General features: G+C 35.4%; 3 protein-coding genes across 3 annotated transcripts; all 3 read left to right on the forward strand.

Moving 5' to 3' along the window:
• Window positions 1-219: 219 nt before the first annotated feature.
• LOC149001163 (myb-related protein 308-like) lies at window positions 220-2,414 on the forward strand. Its single transcript, XM_089140998.1, has 3 exons — window positions 220-607; window positions 720-849; window positions 1,152-2,414. Exons 1-3 carry the CDS (start codon window positions 478-480, stop codon window positions 1,591-1,593), a joined length of 702 nt encoding a protein of 233 aa, XP_088997124.1. The 5' UTR covers window positions 220-477; the 3' UTR covers window positions 1,594-2,414.
• A 4,190-nt stretch (window positions 2,415-6,604) lies between these two features.
• LOC149001164 (U-box domain-containing protein 11-like) lies at window positions 6,605-10,073 on the forward strand. Its single transcript, XM_089140904.1, has 4 exons — window positions 6,605-7,168; window positions 7,346-7,462; window positions 7,533-7,922; window positions 8,028-10,073. The coding sequence occupies exons 1-4, from the start codon at window positions 6,866-6,868 to the stop codon at window positions 9,096-9,098; spliced, it is 1,881 nt and encodes a 626-aa protein (XP_088997030.1). The 5' UTR covers window positions 6,605-6,865; the 3' UTR covers window positions 9,099-10,073.
• Window positions 10,074-14,085: 4,012 nt separating this feature from the next.
• LOC149001165 (uncharacterized protein At1g66480-like) lies at window positions 14,086-17,808 on the forward strand. Its single transcript, XM_089139329.1, has 2 exons — window positions 14,086-15,326; window positions 17,169-17,808. The coding sequence occupies exons 1-2, from the start codon at window positions 14,604-14,606 to the stop codon at window positions 17,211-17,213; spliced, it is 768 nt and encodes a 255-aa protein (XP_088995455.1). The 5' UTR covers window positions 14,086-14,603; the 3' UTR covers window positions 17,214-17,808.
• Window positions 17,809-18,504: the final 696 nt, after the last annotated feature.

Genomic DNA, 18,504 nt, shown 5'->3' on the forward strand with positions numbered 1-18,504 from the left:
ACAACCCCCAATCCAAAAGCTTCCAAATCTCTTATCTTCCTTTTGATCTTCCCATGGTGGGTGCATAGTGCCCAGTACTCCCCATTGGCTAGAGAGAGAGAGAGATTGGTTGGTGCTTTAAAGACTTGGATTTGAAGGTTAATGAAAGAAAAAATATCAAAGCTATCAGTCAACGTGAAAGCATGTGATTGCGCCAACTTTTCTTATTAGGTTCCTTTGCTTACCACCTTCTCTCTCTCTCGCTCGCTCTTGGTGATACCCACACTCTGCACAGGAACACACACGGCGAAGGCAAACAACCGCCGGTCTAAGTCAACTATCAACCCTTATGAAAGTTCGTCTCTTTATATAACAATCCTCATGGATTTGAGGGTGCTCTCTTTCTCTTTCTCTGTACCCATCTATCGTTGCCTTTCTTGATCTTATCCAATCTCTCATATCTTCTCTCATAATTTCTGGTCTTGGGAAGGGATTAGGATGAGAAAACCTTGCTGTGATAAACAAGACACCAACAAAGGAGCTTGGTCTAAGCAAGAAGACCAGAAGCTCATTGATTACATCAGAGTCCATGGAGAAGGTTGCTGGAGATCAATCCCTCAAGCTGCAGGTTCCTCATCTGCTGAAACCCTAGTCCCCATATACTTCTTCTTCTTCTTCGTTTCTTGACAATTTGAACATATGACTAATGGTACATTTCCTGGCCTTGTTCATTTCATCAGGCTTGCTTCGATGTGGTAAAAGCTGTAGATTGAGATGGATAAATTATTTGAGGCCAGACCTTAAAAGAGGCAACTTTGCTGAAGATGAAGAAGACCTCATCATTAAGCTGCACGCTCTCTTGGGAAACCGGTGCGTATGCTCTATACCATGTTAATTAAACATAAAAGTATCAAAATGATTTGTGTGATGAGGATAATGATGTGGGAGATCTCGGTGAATAATTGGTCATGTAGAGAATCTTGGTGGATAATACTACTATTACATTTGAGCATCAAAAGAACAATAGATTACCTAATAATTATTTATCATGTAGAACTGCATCAATATTTCAAATCATGTTTATTATTAGGGTTAAAATCTCCATAATCCCTTGTTAATGATTAGTTAGGATGGATATTGACATTTTTGCTCCTCACATGTTATGGCTTCAGGTGGTCCTTAATAGCTGGGAGATTACCAGGGCGTACAGATAATGAAGTCAAGAACTACTGGAATTCCCATTTAAGGAGAAAGCTAGCAAGTATGGGTATTGATCCTAACAATCATCGATTGAACCAGAAGATCCCTCGTCCTCAAACCCAAATTGTCTCTGGTGGTAGTGACACATCTTCTGGATCAAAGACACAGATATGTGATCAGCCATGTAAGCCCATCAAATCTCAAGGGGAGAATGATCAAGTTTCAGACGCAGGAAGCTGCCTAGAAGATGATACCTGCACCTTACCTGACTTGAACCTTGATCTAACGATTAAGATCCCTAAGATCCCTTCTCCTCCAATTGCAGTGACTGAAGAAAGGCAGCAGTTTATGGATTCAAGTATCTGTGGGGAACATGAAATTGCCCAATCTCCCACCCTTCTTCTCTTTATGTGATAGAGAAAATATAGGCACTCAGTGTTTATTATGTTAATGATCTCCAAGCACATAGATTAAGGCATTGCTTTTGGTAGGGCGTCTCTTGGTGGAAGGTCGAATAAGTAGAAGTTACACATTTGTAACCAAGTCTAGGTGCATTTTTTAAGAGAAAGGACAGTGACAAACAAACCATGTCTAGTGGTAAAGTTTGAGTCTCTCTTTTGAATCATAAAATTTATTACCATATTGTGGCAAGCTTACCACATAGATTAAAGAGGTCGCAGTTCACTTCCTTCATCAAAATGATTACAAGAAGTGTACTCTAAAATTCTATCGACCAAAACCAAGTTATGAGGATTGTAGCTAGGCAGTCATAGATCATGTATTCCCCACCAAAAATTGTGCTTGTACCATTGTAGAACTAATGTAGATGATGAATATCTTAATTTCTCTTGCTTCTCTCAGATTTCCTCTAGCTTTAATTTCTTATTCTTTTTTCTTTTTTAAGTATTTACCCCCTTGTGTAATTAACAAAGAACATTTAGGTGGATGGATTTGTGTCGAGTCAATTCAAAATCTTCTAGATGCACTCTTAGTTCTAATTGAAGCAAATTTGAAAGAACGTAGCATCCGTAAAGAGCCATGAGCAGTTCTAGTAGATTGGTCAATTCAAATGCATTACTAGAAGACATTTTCTAGCATAAATTTCCCATGTCAAGACTCATCTCACCAGATAGCCCACCTCAGTCCTAACATACAATATAGCTAACAAGAGAATTTTTACCAATAAAACTTCCAGCTACTATGGAGACAATCTCCCCAGCTTTAAGAAATCGATCTTCAAGCACAAACTTGGAATCTGAAACTGTAATCTGATATTTTTTATCATCCTTAACAAATTATTCTACACAGAAATGGAGATGAAAGCCCTATAGTTCTTGTAAGAGAAGGATCCACAAGACAAAGGAAGAAACCAGAAAGCCCTACGAACTGCTTAGTCTTTAGGCTTTGGATTAATGCATGGTTTAACCCGTGAGACCTGCTTGGGTGGTGTCATGGTGTGAGAACCACATAACCATCCCAATATAGAAATATGTCGACAAAGCCCACTAATTGAACCTGGTCTAGTCTATGCTTAAGTGGGCTGGCTTGGAATTTCAGGCATATTAACCAGGATTATTCAGCATTTAATCTCAACCTCTAAAGATAGCAGCATTTCTGACCTCCCAATATTTAATTAAGCAGATATTTCTGAAAAGATCTCTTTAATTTTTCCGAAATATATATACAGCTCACCTATATATACATATGAAAGAATGCATTGTACAACAAACCTATAAAAGCTGTGGCAGTTCTATCTCAAGAGGTCTTACTCTGAGAAAGACTGATGGAAAAAGATGAATTATTGAGCTGAAAAACTTATCAAAATCCTGATATTTTCAGCCATAGACTTTCCAAAGATATTGCGTTTTCTGTGGTTCTTGTTTTTTCTTCTTCTTTTCTTTTCGAATTCATCTTCTGTATCATACATTATGACGACGGTGATAATGGTGATTCCTTTGTTATTTGGTGATCAAGACATTCTAACTTGCCTTTTATAGTTCCATATGTGATAGATCAAGAAATTGGTTCACAGCTTCAAAACTAGCAGTATGGGTACGTAAGCCTCAGTTCCAGACTTCCATCATGTATTAAATTTTGCGAAAGGCACCGTTTGTTCCATTCGAAACTTTTAGCTGCTGGAAAATTTTCCATGTAAAGTTTTATTTTTTAAATCTAAATTTTAATTACATGCCAAAATACTTTTTATTTTCTTATATAATAACAAACACTGGAATACTGCTCGGCAAATAAAATTCACATCATATATATGAAAATTTTCATGGACAGTTTCCTAGGTAGGATTTTATCTCCCAAGAAAAATAAAAATACAGAATTTCAAGAAATCATGAAATTGAAAAAATGCACAATGCTTGTTATATTACACAGCAGAATTTGAGGTTTCCATAGAATTTGGCTGAATTTTGACATGAAAATACACAATTTCTCTCAAGATGAGAGAGAATTAGTTAATCTTGCAAAAATGACCCAATCATTATCACACTCATCATAGCAAAGAACTTGTCAATTCATCTGAAGTCTGTCATGAAGATCCTGGAAGACAGAATAAAAGACAATGAAAGTTGGATAAGTTTTATCGGAGAATTTTTATGACATGAGAAGGTCGTTCGCAGCAGTGGTCCAGTTCTGAAAACCCATTTTTTTGGGCTATTCAGATGAATATTATTTTATAAAGTTTAAGGTTATTATTAGAGTTTTTTATGTGTGGGTCTCCTTAGTGTATTACAAACTAATATTTGGTCTGTTTATTGCAATATGTTATGTGTGAGTCCTAATAACCAGACTAACATAGTTAGTCGCTGTTAGGTAGGTATATTCAAATTTCAAACTTGGAGGGACCAAAATACCTCTCAGGTTATCTAATACATTGTGTTATTATCTTCTTCTTCTTTTTTTGGATATATATATTTTTTAACCATGTAATTAGCACTTAATGACCAATTATCTTTTTTTTTAAACCATATGTTAACACAATGTATTAGATAATCTAGGGGGGCACTTTGGTCTTTTTACGTTTGAAATTTGAATATACTTAACGGCGGTTAACGGTGTTAGTTTGCTTGAGACCTACACGTAATATATTGTATATTAAGGTGACCCAACATTAGTTTATGATCCACTAAAGGGACCCAAATGTAAAAAATTCTTACCATTATTATTTTTTTTTCATCAATATGAGAAAGATGTGTAAGGATGAGCAATCCTGTAACCCTTGCTTTACATCTATAATAGAGTATTGGTATCTTTCTAGTTTCACATGAATCACATCACTTTGCTTGATACCTTTGAATTGTCTATATCCACAATATTGTTTTGAGAGCTTTCAATTGATCCATATGCAGTTGATGATTATGTTCATTGATCTATCATATTGCTCAAACAAATTTAGCATCTAATACACAATACCATCATCAGTACAAAGAAGATGTGTTTGTATATAAAAATAGGGCTGGATTAACTGGATATAGAGGCATAAATAATTATACCTCACATATATCATATGGATAAGCATCTCTACATACTTGGAAGGATATGAATACATGTCTCTATGCATTACAGACATTATTTGCATGCATATTTAAGGTTGTGTCTTTACTAGAAGGTTGATCGTAATGAAAGATTTAGAATCTTCCACTAAGATATAGTCCTTTCCATACAAAACAGATAAAAACATAACCCTTGAAACATGTGTGTCTGAAAAGATATGTTTCTATAGAGATAGAGAAGTGAACAATATCTCAGGCATGTATCCAAGATACATGTAATATCTGAAATTTGTTCTATCATACCTTAGAGGGAATTGAAGAGAGGAAATATGACATTTTAGAGAAGTATCAGGCGGCAAATATCAACTCACATTCATCTTGGAGCTTGTCTACCCATTGTAGCATTTACCAAGTTTTGAAAATTCTTCAAAGTTAAGGTCTGGCCATTTAGGGTACCTCACATTCTAAAAATATATATAACATTGGTTCTACCTTTTTCTTTTTCCTTTTTTTTTTAGTTGCCAAGTTTCAGATATGTTACATATGGCAGCAGCACTCTTAGAAGAAGTGTTGGAATCAAAGAGTATATAGAAAGTAGAAGGCAAGGATAAAAGGGAGGCTAATGGGCAAGGTAGAGAGATAGAGAGGTGATGTTTGCAATGAGGTACTTATATGATACATAATAATATACAGCTGAGTGCCTAACTCACCTCATTAGGTAGTAAACTTGTAACGTAACAAAGAAAGAAAGAAAGAAAGAAAAAACCACGTACTTGGTGGGAGACTTATTTAAAGTTAACCTTACTATGAAAGACTATATGACTTCTTATGCCAACCTCAAGAGGATGAGTACGAGAAAATGGAACAAGAATTTAAAACGAGGTGAATCGTTAAGTTGAATAAAGTACGCTAAAGTCTTTCATGAAATCATTCATAGAATGGGTACCCATACCAGTGTTTTATATGCTTCTCTTCTTCACAGCTCTTGTAAGCTTTCATAGTTTTTCATCCCTCTCTTAAAGGAAAAAAAAATGTGAAGAAAAGAGAGAATGTATTTTAATACATCAGGTGAATATAATATATACCAATTTGGCCAACTGTAATGGTCGAAAAGTCCAAGCCTAGGAGTTAGAGTTGCCATTTCTTAACCAAACAGCTGCCATGCCTTGTAAACAAATGTATTTTACAATCACATTATCACTAACTTCCAATGGATGGCCGCCCATGGTAACCAAAAGCACATGTTAGTGGTTGAAACTTTAAGTTGCAACCACGTTCCAGTTTTTCGGATCCCATGTTCCATTAAACAACAACAACAACAGCAATTATTATCACTTATTTTATAAATTGGTTCAATTCGGTTCAACCGGATGGTCAGGCCGGATACTACGATGTAAACTTAGACCTATAAATAGATAGTCTAAATCCGGCTCCGAATTTTTATATTCTTTTAAGGGCGTTCGTATACAGAATAACCGAAAAATATATGTGTTCATCTGCTAAGCAACTGAATTCGGATGCAGATAATTGTTTATCTGATCAGGCTAATAGTTGGATTTGGAAATTGATAATCGGAAATTAGAAATAAAATAAAATAATGACAATCAGCAATCAGTATTCGAATTCAGATGCCTTCTCTAAATTTCTCCTAGATTCGATTAACGGTTTTGCTAATTCAGATATTGTTAAACTCGATAGTAAACCGGCTCGTTTTGTGTTCTTCTCCGGTTAAACCGCGGTTCAGGATCAACGTCCGAGTTTTAAAAAGTAACTGAATCAACGACTTTTTTTTCCCGGTTTCTCCCGCGAAAGCTTTACAGCTTCTGGTCTCGCTTTGAAGTGCTGTATTCCAATCCATAATATTCTGAATCCAACTGTAACTTCTTTTTCTTTCTGAAAAAATCCTTTTTTTGTGCTTTCGATATTATTTTCTACTTCGTTCCGAGAATCTCGGCTTCGTCGTTTGTTCTTCTTCTTCAATCTCTCTCTTCATCTATCAATGATCGATCGGGATTCGCAGCCCACGATGGGATTTTATAATAGTATTTTAGTTATCAGAAGAAAAAAAAAATGATTTTTATTATTATTATCATCATGGGACCATCACTTCTACTGCTGCTGCTCCTGCTATCATTCCTCTGCAACTGCCGGCGGAAGAGGAAGAGCAGCTCATCGATCTCGCAATGGCTTTTGCAGGCGGAGAGGTTGATGGGTCTGTTCAGAGATTATTGCCTCTTGTTCAAGACATTGGAAAGATTGGTGGGTTTGGAGATGCTTACAAGAGAGAATGTTCAGATCTCTGCCGCAGAATTGCGCTTCTATCTCATTTGTTTGAGGAGATCAAGGACTACAAGGATGATACAGATACCCATTCCTTTGATTCCTTGTCTTCACCATCTTCTTCTTTGAGAGATCTTCTGGCAGTGCTTCGTGCTGCTAAGCGGCTCATTCTTGTTGCACGGAATTATGACTCAAAAACCTCTCCTGTAAGTATTCAATTCCTTGGTTTCAGTTAAATTTAGTTTCTGTTGGGTTCTTATCAATGGAGCATGTGGGAGATTATGAAATCTTTTCCTGCTATTTCCCCTTGAAAACTAATGTATATTTGTAGAGTCTGGGTGGGACTTTCTTTTTCCTGATGAGGGTTTTATTGCTTGATTTAGGGCCTAGCAGGCAAGAGAATTTCCTTCCAATTCCAATGTATAACATGGAAGTTGGACAGAGCATTGGGTAACATACCATTTGATCAGTTGGACATATCTGAGGAAGTTCAGGAACAAGTAAGAGCTCAACGATATATGCTGCTTATGACTTGACTGAAGAATTGTCTAACAGTGTTTCTTTCACTAGGTCGAATTGGTACGGGCACAGTTGAGAAGAGCAGCAGAAAGGAATGGATCTCTGAATACAAGAGTTGTTTCTCATGCCTTATCCGAGTCTCTTGACAGGGAGACCAATGTACCCGGTAACAGGGTAATTCGAAGCTCGAGTGTTGACAACATTGGTAATGCCTATCATGAATCTCAAGAACCGGTGGACAGTGATCCAAAAGCTAATTGCAAAGTGAGGCATACCATGAAACAGATGATGATGCATGAATTGGAAAGATCGAAGAGCCTGTCTGACTCAGATAAGGAAGATGAAACTAAGAAGCCTGATTCCATAGTTATTCCTGATGATTTCCGCTGCCCTATATCCCTTGAATTGATGAAAGATCCCGTAATTGTGGCCACGGGTCAGGTACCATTTGCTGTCTCACATCCCACTCAATTTTCCTACACCTATTAAGGTTTTCCTAATAAACTACCAATTCATTGCTTGATCTTTTATTCTCTTGATTTACAGACTTATGAGAGGGAATATATACAGAGATGGATAGATTGTGGCAACTTAACATGCCCGAAAACTCAGCAGAAGCTTCAGAATTTGACACTAACCCCAAATTATGTGTTGAGAAGTCTGATTGCACAGTGGTGTGTGAAGAACAATATTGAGATATCGATGGGATCAATAACTGGTAGGACAAAAAATAATGATGATTCATTCCACGATGTTGGTGGGGACATAGAATCCATCAATGCTTTGGTAAGTAAGCTTTCTTGTCTGTCCATTGAGGATCAAAGGACTGCTGCAACTGAAATCCGGTCTCTCTCCAAAAGAAGTACAGAGAATCGGATACTGATAGCAAAAGCTGGTGCTATTCCAATTCTAGTTAACCTGCTAACCACAGAAGATGCGAGAACACAAGAGAATGCGGTGACTTCCATACTGAACCTCTCTATATATGAGAATAATAAACAACTCATAATGCAGGCTGGTGCGGTTCCTTCAATTATCCAAGTCCTCAGGACAGGAAGCATGGAAGCTAGGGAGAATGCAGCAGCAACCCTTTTTAGTTTGTCTCTTGTAGATGAGAACAAGGTAGTAATTGGGGCATCTGGGGCAATAGCAGCTTTAATAGATTTGCTTCTAAATGGAACCCCAAGAGGGAAAAAAGATGCTGCTACAGCATTATTCAACTTGTGCATTCATCAGGGTAACAAGAGTAGGGCTATCAGGGGTGGGATCATTGTGCCATTGAAGCGGATGCTTACGGACTCTAGCAGCTGTATGGTTAGTGAAGCTCTCACAATATTGTCAGTTCTTGTCAGCAACCATGACTGTAAGGTTGCCATAGCAAAGGCCAGCATAATTCCAGTTTTAATAGACCTGTTGAGGAAAGGTTCACCCCGAAACAAGGAAAGTGCCGCAGCCATCCTACTTTCTTTATGCAAAAAAAATCCTGAGAACCTTGGATGTATCGCAAGGCTTGCTGCTTACATACCTTTGAGTGAGCTAGCCAAGAATGGCACAGATAGAGCCAAGAGAAAGGCCACTTCACTGTTGGACCATCTTCGGAAGTCACAGTTGCTATAAAAATGTGGTAGCACTGCTTCAATTCATTTATTTACAGTTCCATCATGGGAGTTTTTTTTTATGCGGTATCTTTCTTTTGGTTTGAAATTGTAGAAAATAACATGATGAAAAGAACTCATTCTTATCATTTCTGTGTATTTGTAATCTTTCTTTTGCATGTGTGGAAAAATCATCTGCTTCATGTCAACAAAAAATCCTTCTTTCTTTAGATACTTCTTCGTATGATCCTTTTGGGGATTGAATAAATTGGCATTCCCAAATTTCCTTCGAATTTTGTACAGGAGAAAATTTTAATTGTTACCCATAACAAAAGTATATGTTGCAGAAAAGACTAGAACACTACCATATTTAAGTCCAGTTAGCAATGGCCAAAGCCAATTAGACATTTATTAATTCTTTTGCCTCTCTCCTATTCCAATGGTGAGTCCAGTGAATGACTAAATCTCATTTCAGGTCTAGCAACCAATTAGTTAGAATTTTCAGTCTGTTTCTACTATCCATTTCATGCAGTTGAATCTGAACATTATGCGTTGGTGAAACTCGCAAGTATATTGTTAACCTCTCGTTTTGAATTACTACCTTAATTCATGAGCTGTGATTTTCATTTTCATTTTATGAGGATCTTTTGAACTGTCAGCACAATATTACATGCTGTAGTCTACAAATGTAGGCTGGAAAGAGGGAGGATTTTTTCTAACTCTGACTTCTGAATAAATTGTTTCTAGAAACTTTACATTTAAGGTGGAATTGTTTCAGTTCAAAGTGTTCCAAAGACATCCCTCCTTTATATTGAGAAGATCAACTTCCTAAAACTAATCATTACTGCAGCAAGAAATTTGATTTGGGGCCAGACTTTCTGTACATAATAGTGCTATTAAAAATGCTCATTTCTGCATTAGACTTCATCTCTTTTAACAATTTTATGCTGAAATTCATAACAGTTCTTTTATTTTTCAATTCTATCTCCGCCCCCCCCCCCCCCCCAAAAAAAAAAACCCAAAACAACCACTTTGAACTGTACATATTCCTCCTTCCCTACCTTTGACATTTTGTTTTTCAATATTGGCTCCATGAAAATCCTTCTGGCTCAAGAAACCAAGTTAACATATTATGAATGTAACTCTGAGAGTCAGGGATTCTGTATTTTTTGTGAAGAAACAAAATGTTCTTAGGCAATCAGTTGCTTGTGTAAAACACTAAGGAGCTAAAAATGGGGATAGCTCTGCACCAGATATACAAGGACTTTCCCTTAAGCTCTGTCTGGGTAATTGACAGAATGGACATTTATCAAATGATTTCATAGACTATAAATTCACCTGTTTAAGAGTTTCTGAACCATCACCCTGAGTACTTAAATTGGCATTTGAGATACATGTAACTGTAAGTAGAATATGTACTTCCACCCAAGAACTGTCTTCCAGGAAATGCAATTAGGCTCCAAGAATCTCATTGCAGGTGTGCAAGGGTAAAACTGCTACTACTACAACAACAAGAAATCAGTTTTCCCAACTAAATGAAGACAGCTACATCGATCCTTGCTTTCTGATCAGCTTTATTAGAGGTCAAACTAAACAGTACTATTACTATAGTTTCATCAAAAATCATCAACCTCAGAGGATAAATTGCATAGAAGCCATTAGAAATTAATGGTACCTAAGAACCTATAGCTTCACTGCTTCAGACATATCTTTTAGGTTAGTTAAGTGTAGTTTTTAGAGGCAAAATGATTTTCTTGTCCTGCACCAAATCTTCTTCTTCAGGCCATGAAGATGAACATGTTCTCTGCATATCTTACCACCAGTCTTCTGTAAATTTTTTTGTATGCCTTCCTCTTTCTCAGTTAATTTCCTATTAGTAGTTGTTCATGACATACCTCATAGGTTTTATTGGTATTGATATTTAAATTTCTTCTTCTTTCATGCAATCAAAATCTCTCTCTATGCATTTATGGCTGTTTTACTAGACCAAAACATGATATTTGACCTATTCTAATGCATAGTTTCATTCTTCATCTGTGCATATCCATCAAAGATTACTCATGTATCATGTGTCATGCAGGTCATACCTTCATTCTATAGACAATTCTATGGCACGCCAGTGCTTACACATGACAGCTAGACTTTACAGAAATAGGATAAACACAAAAATATTGAATTTTTCTTATCATGGAATTAAGGAAATCTTTTGAATTAATATTTAATTTGAAATATGACCTATCAAGAAGATTAAGATTACAAAATACAATATTTGTAAAAGTTGGAAGCTTGACCATGTATAAACTTGGCCAAGTATGTCTAAATTTATTTTTTCTTTTTAGGGTTTCGCTATTAGAGCATTACCAGACAGATTTAACCTTGATTAGGACAATCTCCTTTTTGAAAGGACAAGAAAACTTTGTTTAAAATTGCATTGAAGAATTCAATGACATCATTTTATAATAAAAATTTAAATAATTCAATATCTTGTCAATAAATATTCATATTTTTGGGGAAAAATTTTATAGGTGTGTTTCAATTACACTGTTCTTGTGAGAGGGTGATATGTCTTAAATGCCCTTTATCCTAAATTTCTAAAATTATAAGATCATGCATTAATCTATTAAAATTAAAGTCATTTTGAAGTTTATATTTCAGGTTGTTCTTGTTCTCTTCTTATAGAAAGATATTAAAGTTTGTAATCAAGTTTAAATCAACGGGAGGTTCATCTTGGACTTGACTTAGGATTTCAGAGTTTGGGTTTGATTCTCCAGCTTGATATGATTTATTATTGTGTCGAAATAAAATCGGTCTTTTGTGTATTTGTGTACTTGTGTAGAGTATGTATGATTCAAGAGGAACTTTACTTGAAAAGTTAACATTTTGTTACTTTCATGCTTAATAGCGATAGAAACGTGCTAATTGTTTGAGAATGAAACATTCTAACTTCTCCAAATATTTAGCATTCTATTTCTCTTTTGAGATTTTCTGTATTGATTTTTTTTTTCTTTTATCATTTTTCTTCCCCTTCAGCCTATCTTTTTCAAAACATTTGGCACTTAATTAAATATATTTATTAATTCAAGAAAAATCTGTAATATTTTACATAATTCTAAAATAATTATTAAATTTTTGTTACATTTTAAAATTATTTTTAATTTAAAACATGATATTATCAAATTGGACTAAAAACTAATACAAGAGGAGAAGATAATATGGGGCGAAAACAGACCAAAGGGAGCGGGGGACAGAACGAGCCACAAAAGGAAGGGGGAGGGAACCGAGTTCCCCACACAAGCGAAGATACCACAATAAATATTTTAGAAAAAATCACCAACAAACAACCAACGCACCGCCAGGTTTGGTTTGGATTAATATGTTCTTAAATAATTTGAGAGCCAAAAAAAAGCCCTTTGCAAGAAAATAAGTTGGTCTTTGAAAATCCACTGGACTCCCTTGGATTCTTCTTTGGCTTTTGTATGGTTAGCTAAAGCAATATTGATTAGGACTAATAGAGTTGTAAATTATTGTGACCATAAATCACAAGTTATCTCTTTTTCTTCTTACGCGTTATCTCAAAACATTACATATAATTAACATGCTAAACCTAAGTAGATGTAATCATTTTGTTTCACTTTAACTTAATTTTAGAATGTCTAGATGAGATGTTAAGCACTAATTTTGTGGGAGAAACAAATTTTACTTTCACTTTTCGTTAATAGTTTTCATATGTGTGTATAGACTATGGATGATACTAGGCGAACCAAAACTTTTTACCTAAAGAGGTGTCTATGAAGATCTGAAATTTTCATTAATCAAAAAAGTCTGGTATGAATGCCATGCATTGCAAATTGACGGATTAAGAATAAATGGTAGCGTGAACCCCACTATACCTTAGAAAGTTTTAACCTAAAACAATCATAAGCAACAAAATCTCCATACAAATTGTCAGTCTTACAAAAGTGGCGAACCTGAACTGATGTGAAGTCAATGACAAGCTGCTTGGTAATCTGAATCTAGAAATTTCAAATCCATGGATTCATGAATCGGAGATTATATATGTTTGGTTGTAAAACATCATTGGATTGACGAAATCCAGGAATTTCACTTTTTTGCTGAAAAACGTGAATCCATGCATTACAAATTGACGGATTAAGAATAAATGGTAGCGTGAACCCCACTATACCTTAGAAATTTGTAACCTAAAACAATCATAAGCAAAGAAATCTGCATACAAATTGTCAGTCTTACAAAAGTGATGAACTTGAACTGATGTAAAGTCAATGACAGGCTGCTTGGTTATCTGAATCTAGAGATTTCAAATCCCTAGATTCATAAATCGGAGATTTATATATGTTTGGTTGTAAAACATCTCTAGATTGACGAAATCCAGGGATTTCACTTTTTTTGCCTAAAAACGTGAATTAAGTCATTCTTCGGTATTAGGTGAAATCCATGGATTCCACTATAAATACAAAATTGATGAAATTTGCAGATTCATGCGGAGTAACCCAACAGAACTCTATGAACTTCGATAGATTTGAGGCTAACCAAACAGTTTATTTCTTAAACAATGAATCCGTAGATTTGAAATCCCATTTTATTTCAAATCCTTGAATTCATGTAACCAAACAAACCCTTACATACTCTAGAATCAAAGAACTCGCCCAAACCGAACAACCCTTTGATGGTAATCTAATTTTAACAACTATTAAAAAAATTATCTATTTAATATCTTCAGTAACTATGATACCAAATCAGATACCATTTTATAAAACCATCAGTTCAAGTGATAGAGTATCAGTTTTTTCAATCAATAAAATTAACCCTATTTAGGAATGGGAGTTTCAAACTGTAAAGAGACTGAATAGGGAAGAAGCCACTAGTAGCACACCAAAACTCACACCCGACATACATTATCTCACAACCATTATCAAAAGTGGCAAAAAAAAAAAAAAGAAAGAAAGAGATTTTACGTATGAGATTTTAGTTTCAACTTTCCATGCCAGACCTAAAGGCAAAACTAGTAAGAGCAGATACTTTTAAAAAAAGGTTAAAGCACGGGCCCACAAATATTCACTACCCGACATGCATCGCACCACAATAAACCATCAAGAGAATCTTCCTAATTCACACTAGAAATTAAGATAGAAACATTCTAAGCTCTCACCAACGCAGAAACCCAGATGATCAAGAAAGAAACCCTCTTCAACGCCCACAAAACAAACACATCTGAGAAACTTCTCAAACCCAACCTTCCTCTCTTAAACCCTTCCCTTATAATCTCTCCCTCAATCTCACCTTTAAACCCACTTTCTTTATAAACCATTTCGTACCACCTTCCCATTTCCAGTTTCAGACTCACAAGTCTTAGACTTCTTTCCAGCAAAAGAAGCAAAATCCAAACATAGAGTAAACCCTCCCCAGCTTCCATTATTTTTTCTCTATTGATCGAGACCCTTATAAAGCAATTCTTCTCTTGCCCAAATTCCAGAACTATCTTTCTCATTCTTGTTCTCAGTTCGCAAATATGGGTAACACAGTAGTAGCAGGAAGAAGGATAGTAAAGGTGATGAGCATAGATGGGCAAACCTTCGAGCTGAAGGCACCATTAAAGGCTGGAGATGTAACCAAGAACTACCCAGGTCATGTTCTCATAGAATCTGATGCTGTGAAGAATTTCGGAATCCGAGCAGAGCCCGTGGAGCCACAACAGGAGTTGAAGCCCAAGAGAGTTTATTTCCTCGTGGAGATACCCAAGTTTCCACAGGAAGAAAAGAAGAAGAAGACGACGAATGCCCTCCACAGAAAGATTCAACCAGGAGTTCAATTAAATGCCAAAGAGAGAATAGAGAGTCTGATGTTGAGCCGAAGGTCTGATTCAGACTTGTCTGTGAGGAAGGAGAGGAACCTTGTGCATGATGCAGGGATGGTTAGGGTGAAACTGAGGGTGCCCAAGTCAGAAGTGTCTAGGTTGATGGACGAGAGTGAAGATTCATCTGAGGCAGCACAGAAGATTATGGATCTTTGCATCTCTAAAACTGGGCTTGCTGCTGCAGATAACTATGGTGATGATGAAGACGACATGTACACCAAGAGTGGTCCTCTGGTCATGTCTAGCTATGATTCACATAATGATCATGAAGATCATGATGATTCGTATACCAAGAGTGGTCCTCTGCTGCAACAATCACATTGGAAACCCAATCTCAAGTCTATCACAGAGGGTAGCAACAGGCCTCGTCGCCGTGCGGTAACGTTTTCTAACTTGATTTCTTAATTCATTGAGTAACCATGATTTCAATCATCTCAACTCTCGTGATGTGATGGATTCCGATTTTATGGTTAATTATAGGTACCTTGATGCTTTCTAAAGCATCAATAATTGGATAAGATTCATTTCTTTAGAGTCACCCGACATTTTTTGCTTTTGGCTAGAAATATCACTTTTATGATGGACTGGGTGAGGTTCCCGACAATCCCAGATGGAGAGTTTGGATTTGAGTGGGATTCTCACGATGATCAAAAGATTTTCTTGGATTGCAATTTATGGGTTTTTTTTTTTTGAGATGTGAAAGTAATGATGTTGGATTCACAAGAGCATCAATCATCTATCCATCTTTTCTAAGGTTTGTTTGATATGTAGATATTGATAGATCCGTATGTTATAATTCAATAAAGTATTTTGAAAAAACATACACCACCATTGGATCTATCAATATCCCTCGAGGATGACTAATGCCCTTGTGACTACTGAGGATGTGAATCATTTCTATTCTCGTAATCACAACTATTACATCTGAAACCCATAATGCACAGCAGTGCACGTATAAACTAAATAATTGGCTAAGAAAACAAACAAATTAGAAGACAATTATGGACTTTTCAAATTTGAAATCAAGCTTTAAATCTCAGCGTGGTATAAAAAATGCACTGTTTTATACAGTAGAGGATTTTTTTCCGAGAACAATTAAGTTTATTTTACTTTTACTCTTGTATCTATATTTCATTGTTGTTTTTATATATTTTCATTTCTAAAACTGCTTACTTTTTACATTTTGTGAGAAATTTCAATAAATTATTTTTATTTGTCTTAAAATATATGTAGCTTGTAAATTATTTTCTTTAGGGTATTGGTTTTCTTCAATTTGATTTTGATTTTGTTTTTTATATAATTTTTTATTTAATTTTCTTTTTATTTATAAGTACACGTGTGCAAAATAATACAAAGTATACAAAGAGTTGAAATATCTCAGAGAAGTAAACATAGGGTGTTTCATGCACGGTTGAAATAATTTCTCTTCACAAAATATCACAAATTTTACGTCAATTTAATTGTATTTTTCATGCCACTAGCAGAAAATAAATTAAATTTATTAAAACAAGATTATATGAATCTTGGATTATTAATTAAACCCAATAAACTTTAGTCTGGTCGGAGTTTTGACTTTGACTTTCAACCCAAACGTGACTCCAATTTGTAACTCAAATTGCCCAAAGGCCAAAAGACATCCCAAAACGTCTTTTGTCTTTTGTGCTTGTAAGGCTGTGGACCACTTTCACCACATCTCAAAAAATCAACCAAATCGGACGGTGAGTATTCAATGATTTGTTTGACTTAAGAGAAATATTTGACCATTGACTTTATAAGACTGCCCTAGATTGCCCTAGATGTTTAATGACCCAGGAAACATGTGATAACACGTTTAGCGAAGATCCCGTCTACCCAACTTACTCGTCAGATTATTTTTTATATTTACATGAGTATGAGATTCACACTGTGCTGTCTAACAAATAAATCTCGTAGTTGTGAATTTCATTGATAGACAGATTCACTGAAGTAAATCTAAATTCTTAACACGTTTTTAGATCCCATATTTCAAATTTACTTTTGACTGACCTAAAGAAGAAGGAACCGTTGGTTTGGGTTGACTTATCTGATTCCCAATCAGATTTTGAATAAATTGAAGGTTTTCATTTGTAAATAAGGTGTATATGTCTCACTTAACGTAATTTCTTGTTTATAGATCTTTTGATAAATCACTATTAAAACAATTTTGCTTATTTATCTTTGTTGGATTGTTTGAATGTGCAGAAAAAAGTAAGCTTCTTGCCTGTCAAGGATGAAGAACAGGAGTAGATGAGAATTGTTACAGTGAGATAATTTATAATTTACTGTGGAGGGTGAAAAAAAGATAAATATATAAATATTAGGAGGCCATGGTTATTTTCATGCCAATTCTCATCAAGAAAAAATTTCATGCTTATACTTTTTTGCTGTACTACGAAATATGGGAGTGTAACCATCAACTTACAAAAAATAACAAGGAAAAAATGGACATCAAGTTATTTTATAGTATGTGGACAAACAGTGCATGTACAGTTATGTATATTATATGGTTTGATGATCTTGTTTCTATTAAAATTTTCTCTCGTAGGAGGTTTTGGTGTTTAACATCTTATCATTATGAGTAAAACTAAAGTTTTAAATAATGATGCTTTTCAAGGGAGTGGTTTGCCCCTTTTTAATGATAGTATCACAAATTTATAAAGATATTGAAAAGAATTTGAACAAACGGATGTTAAGCATAATTATATGGTCTAATTAACAGAAATGAGTTTAGAATAACAAAATTACCCACTTCATCAAACCAGACACTTTTGAAGAATTCAATCGTCATGTAACCATATTGACCCACAACGGAGAAGCAGTGAATGTTGTACACAAAGAAAGAACCATACTACCAGGCGAACTTTTTGAAAAAGAAATAAAACCATCCCAAGTTCCTCACTGTCATCATGAAGTCATGAAAGAACAAAGTTATGCAGAGGGGTAGCAAAAATGGGACCGTCAGACTCCAAGAAACCATGAATCACCATATGCTCTGTTCCATATAGTTCTTGACTACTGAAGCTTTCCTCTAGATTAATAGTATTCTCATTTATTTTGTCGTATTTTCCTTGTTTTGAATGTAGTCATTACTTTTTTGTTGAATCTTGGTGAAATTTAGAGGTAGAAATTATGGAACATATGGACATGTGGTTAAAATAGGGGATGATTATGGGGCTTAATGAATTGTAGGTCAATCCCCTCACCAAAGAGAATATGAAGAGCCTCACTGTAATAACAGCAAAAATGAAGCTGCATACCCTTTCTTCACCCAACAGCACCCCTTCATGTTCAATAACACCAACAGCAGCAGATTTTTCCATAGGGGAACTTCCTGCAACAATTAGTGTAGTTTCCATTAGTTGGTTCCAAAGAAGCTAAGTTGGGTTTGAGGAAATCTGACCCAAATATGAAAGAGTTCCTCTAAATTTGTGTTATTCGAACCAGCTTTCCAGGTGAGGTTGAGAATTTTTAAACTAACAGTTCATTTCTCATGTAGCACCATGAAATGATCATGATATTAAAAGGCCATCTAATGTGC

The sequence above is a fragment of the Hakea prostrata genome, chromosome 11 (assembly GCF_041222555.1).
Source record: "Hakea prostrata isolate BN-2017 chromosome 11, UWA_Hpros_2, whole genome shotgun sequence".
NCBI classification, from domain to species: domain Eukaryota; kingdom Viridiplantae; phylum Streptophyta; class Magnoliopsida; order Proteales; family Proteaceae; genus Hakea; species Hakea prostrata.

Excerpts from the sequence above, each read along its gene's own strand:
- LOC149001163 (XM_089140998.1), top strand. The coding sequence starts at position 478 with ATGAGAAAACCTTGCTGTGATAAACAAGACACCAACAAAGGAGCTTGG. Across the intron at positions 608-719 it reads ATCAATCCCTCAAGCTGCAG|GCTTGCTTCGATGTGGTAAA; the intron begins GTTCCTCATCTG and ends TCATTTCATCAG. Across the intron at positions 850-1,151 it reads CACGCTCTCTTGGGAAACCG|GTGGTCCTTAATAGCTGGGA; the intron begins GTGCGTATGCTC and ends TTATGGCTTCAG.
- LOC149001164 (XM_089140904.1), top strand. The coding sequence starts at position 6,866 with ATGGCTTTTGCAGGCGGAGAGGTTGATGGGTCTGTTCAGAGATTATTG. Across the intron at positions 7,169-7,345 it reads ATGACTCAAAAACCTCTCCT|GGCCTAGCAGGCAAGAGAAT; the intron begins GTAAGTATTCAA and ends TGCTTGATTTAG. Across the intron at positions 7,923-8,027 it reads TAATTGTGGCCACGGGTCAG|ACTTATGAGAGGGAATATAT; the intron begins GTACCATTTGCT and ends CTTGATTTACAG.
- LOC149001165 (XM_089139329.1), top strand. The coding sequence starts at position 14,604 with ATGGGTAACACAGTAGTAGCAGGAAGAAGGATAGTAAAGGTGATGAGC. Across the intron at positions 15,327-17,168 it reads ACAGGCCTCGTCGCCGTGCG|AAAAAAGTAAGCTTCTTGCC; the intron begins GTAACGTTTTCT and ends TTGAATGTGCAG.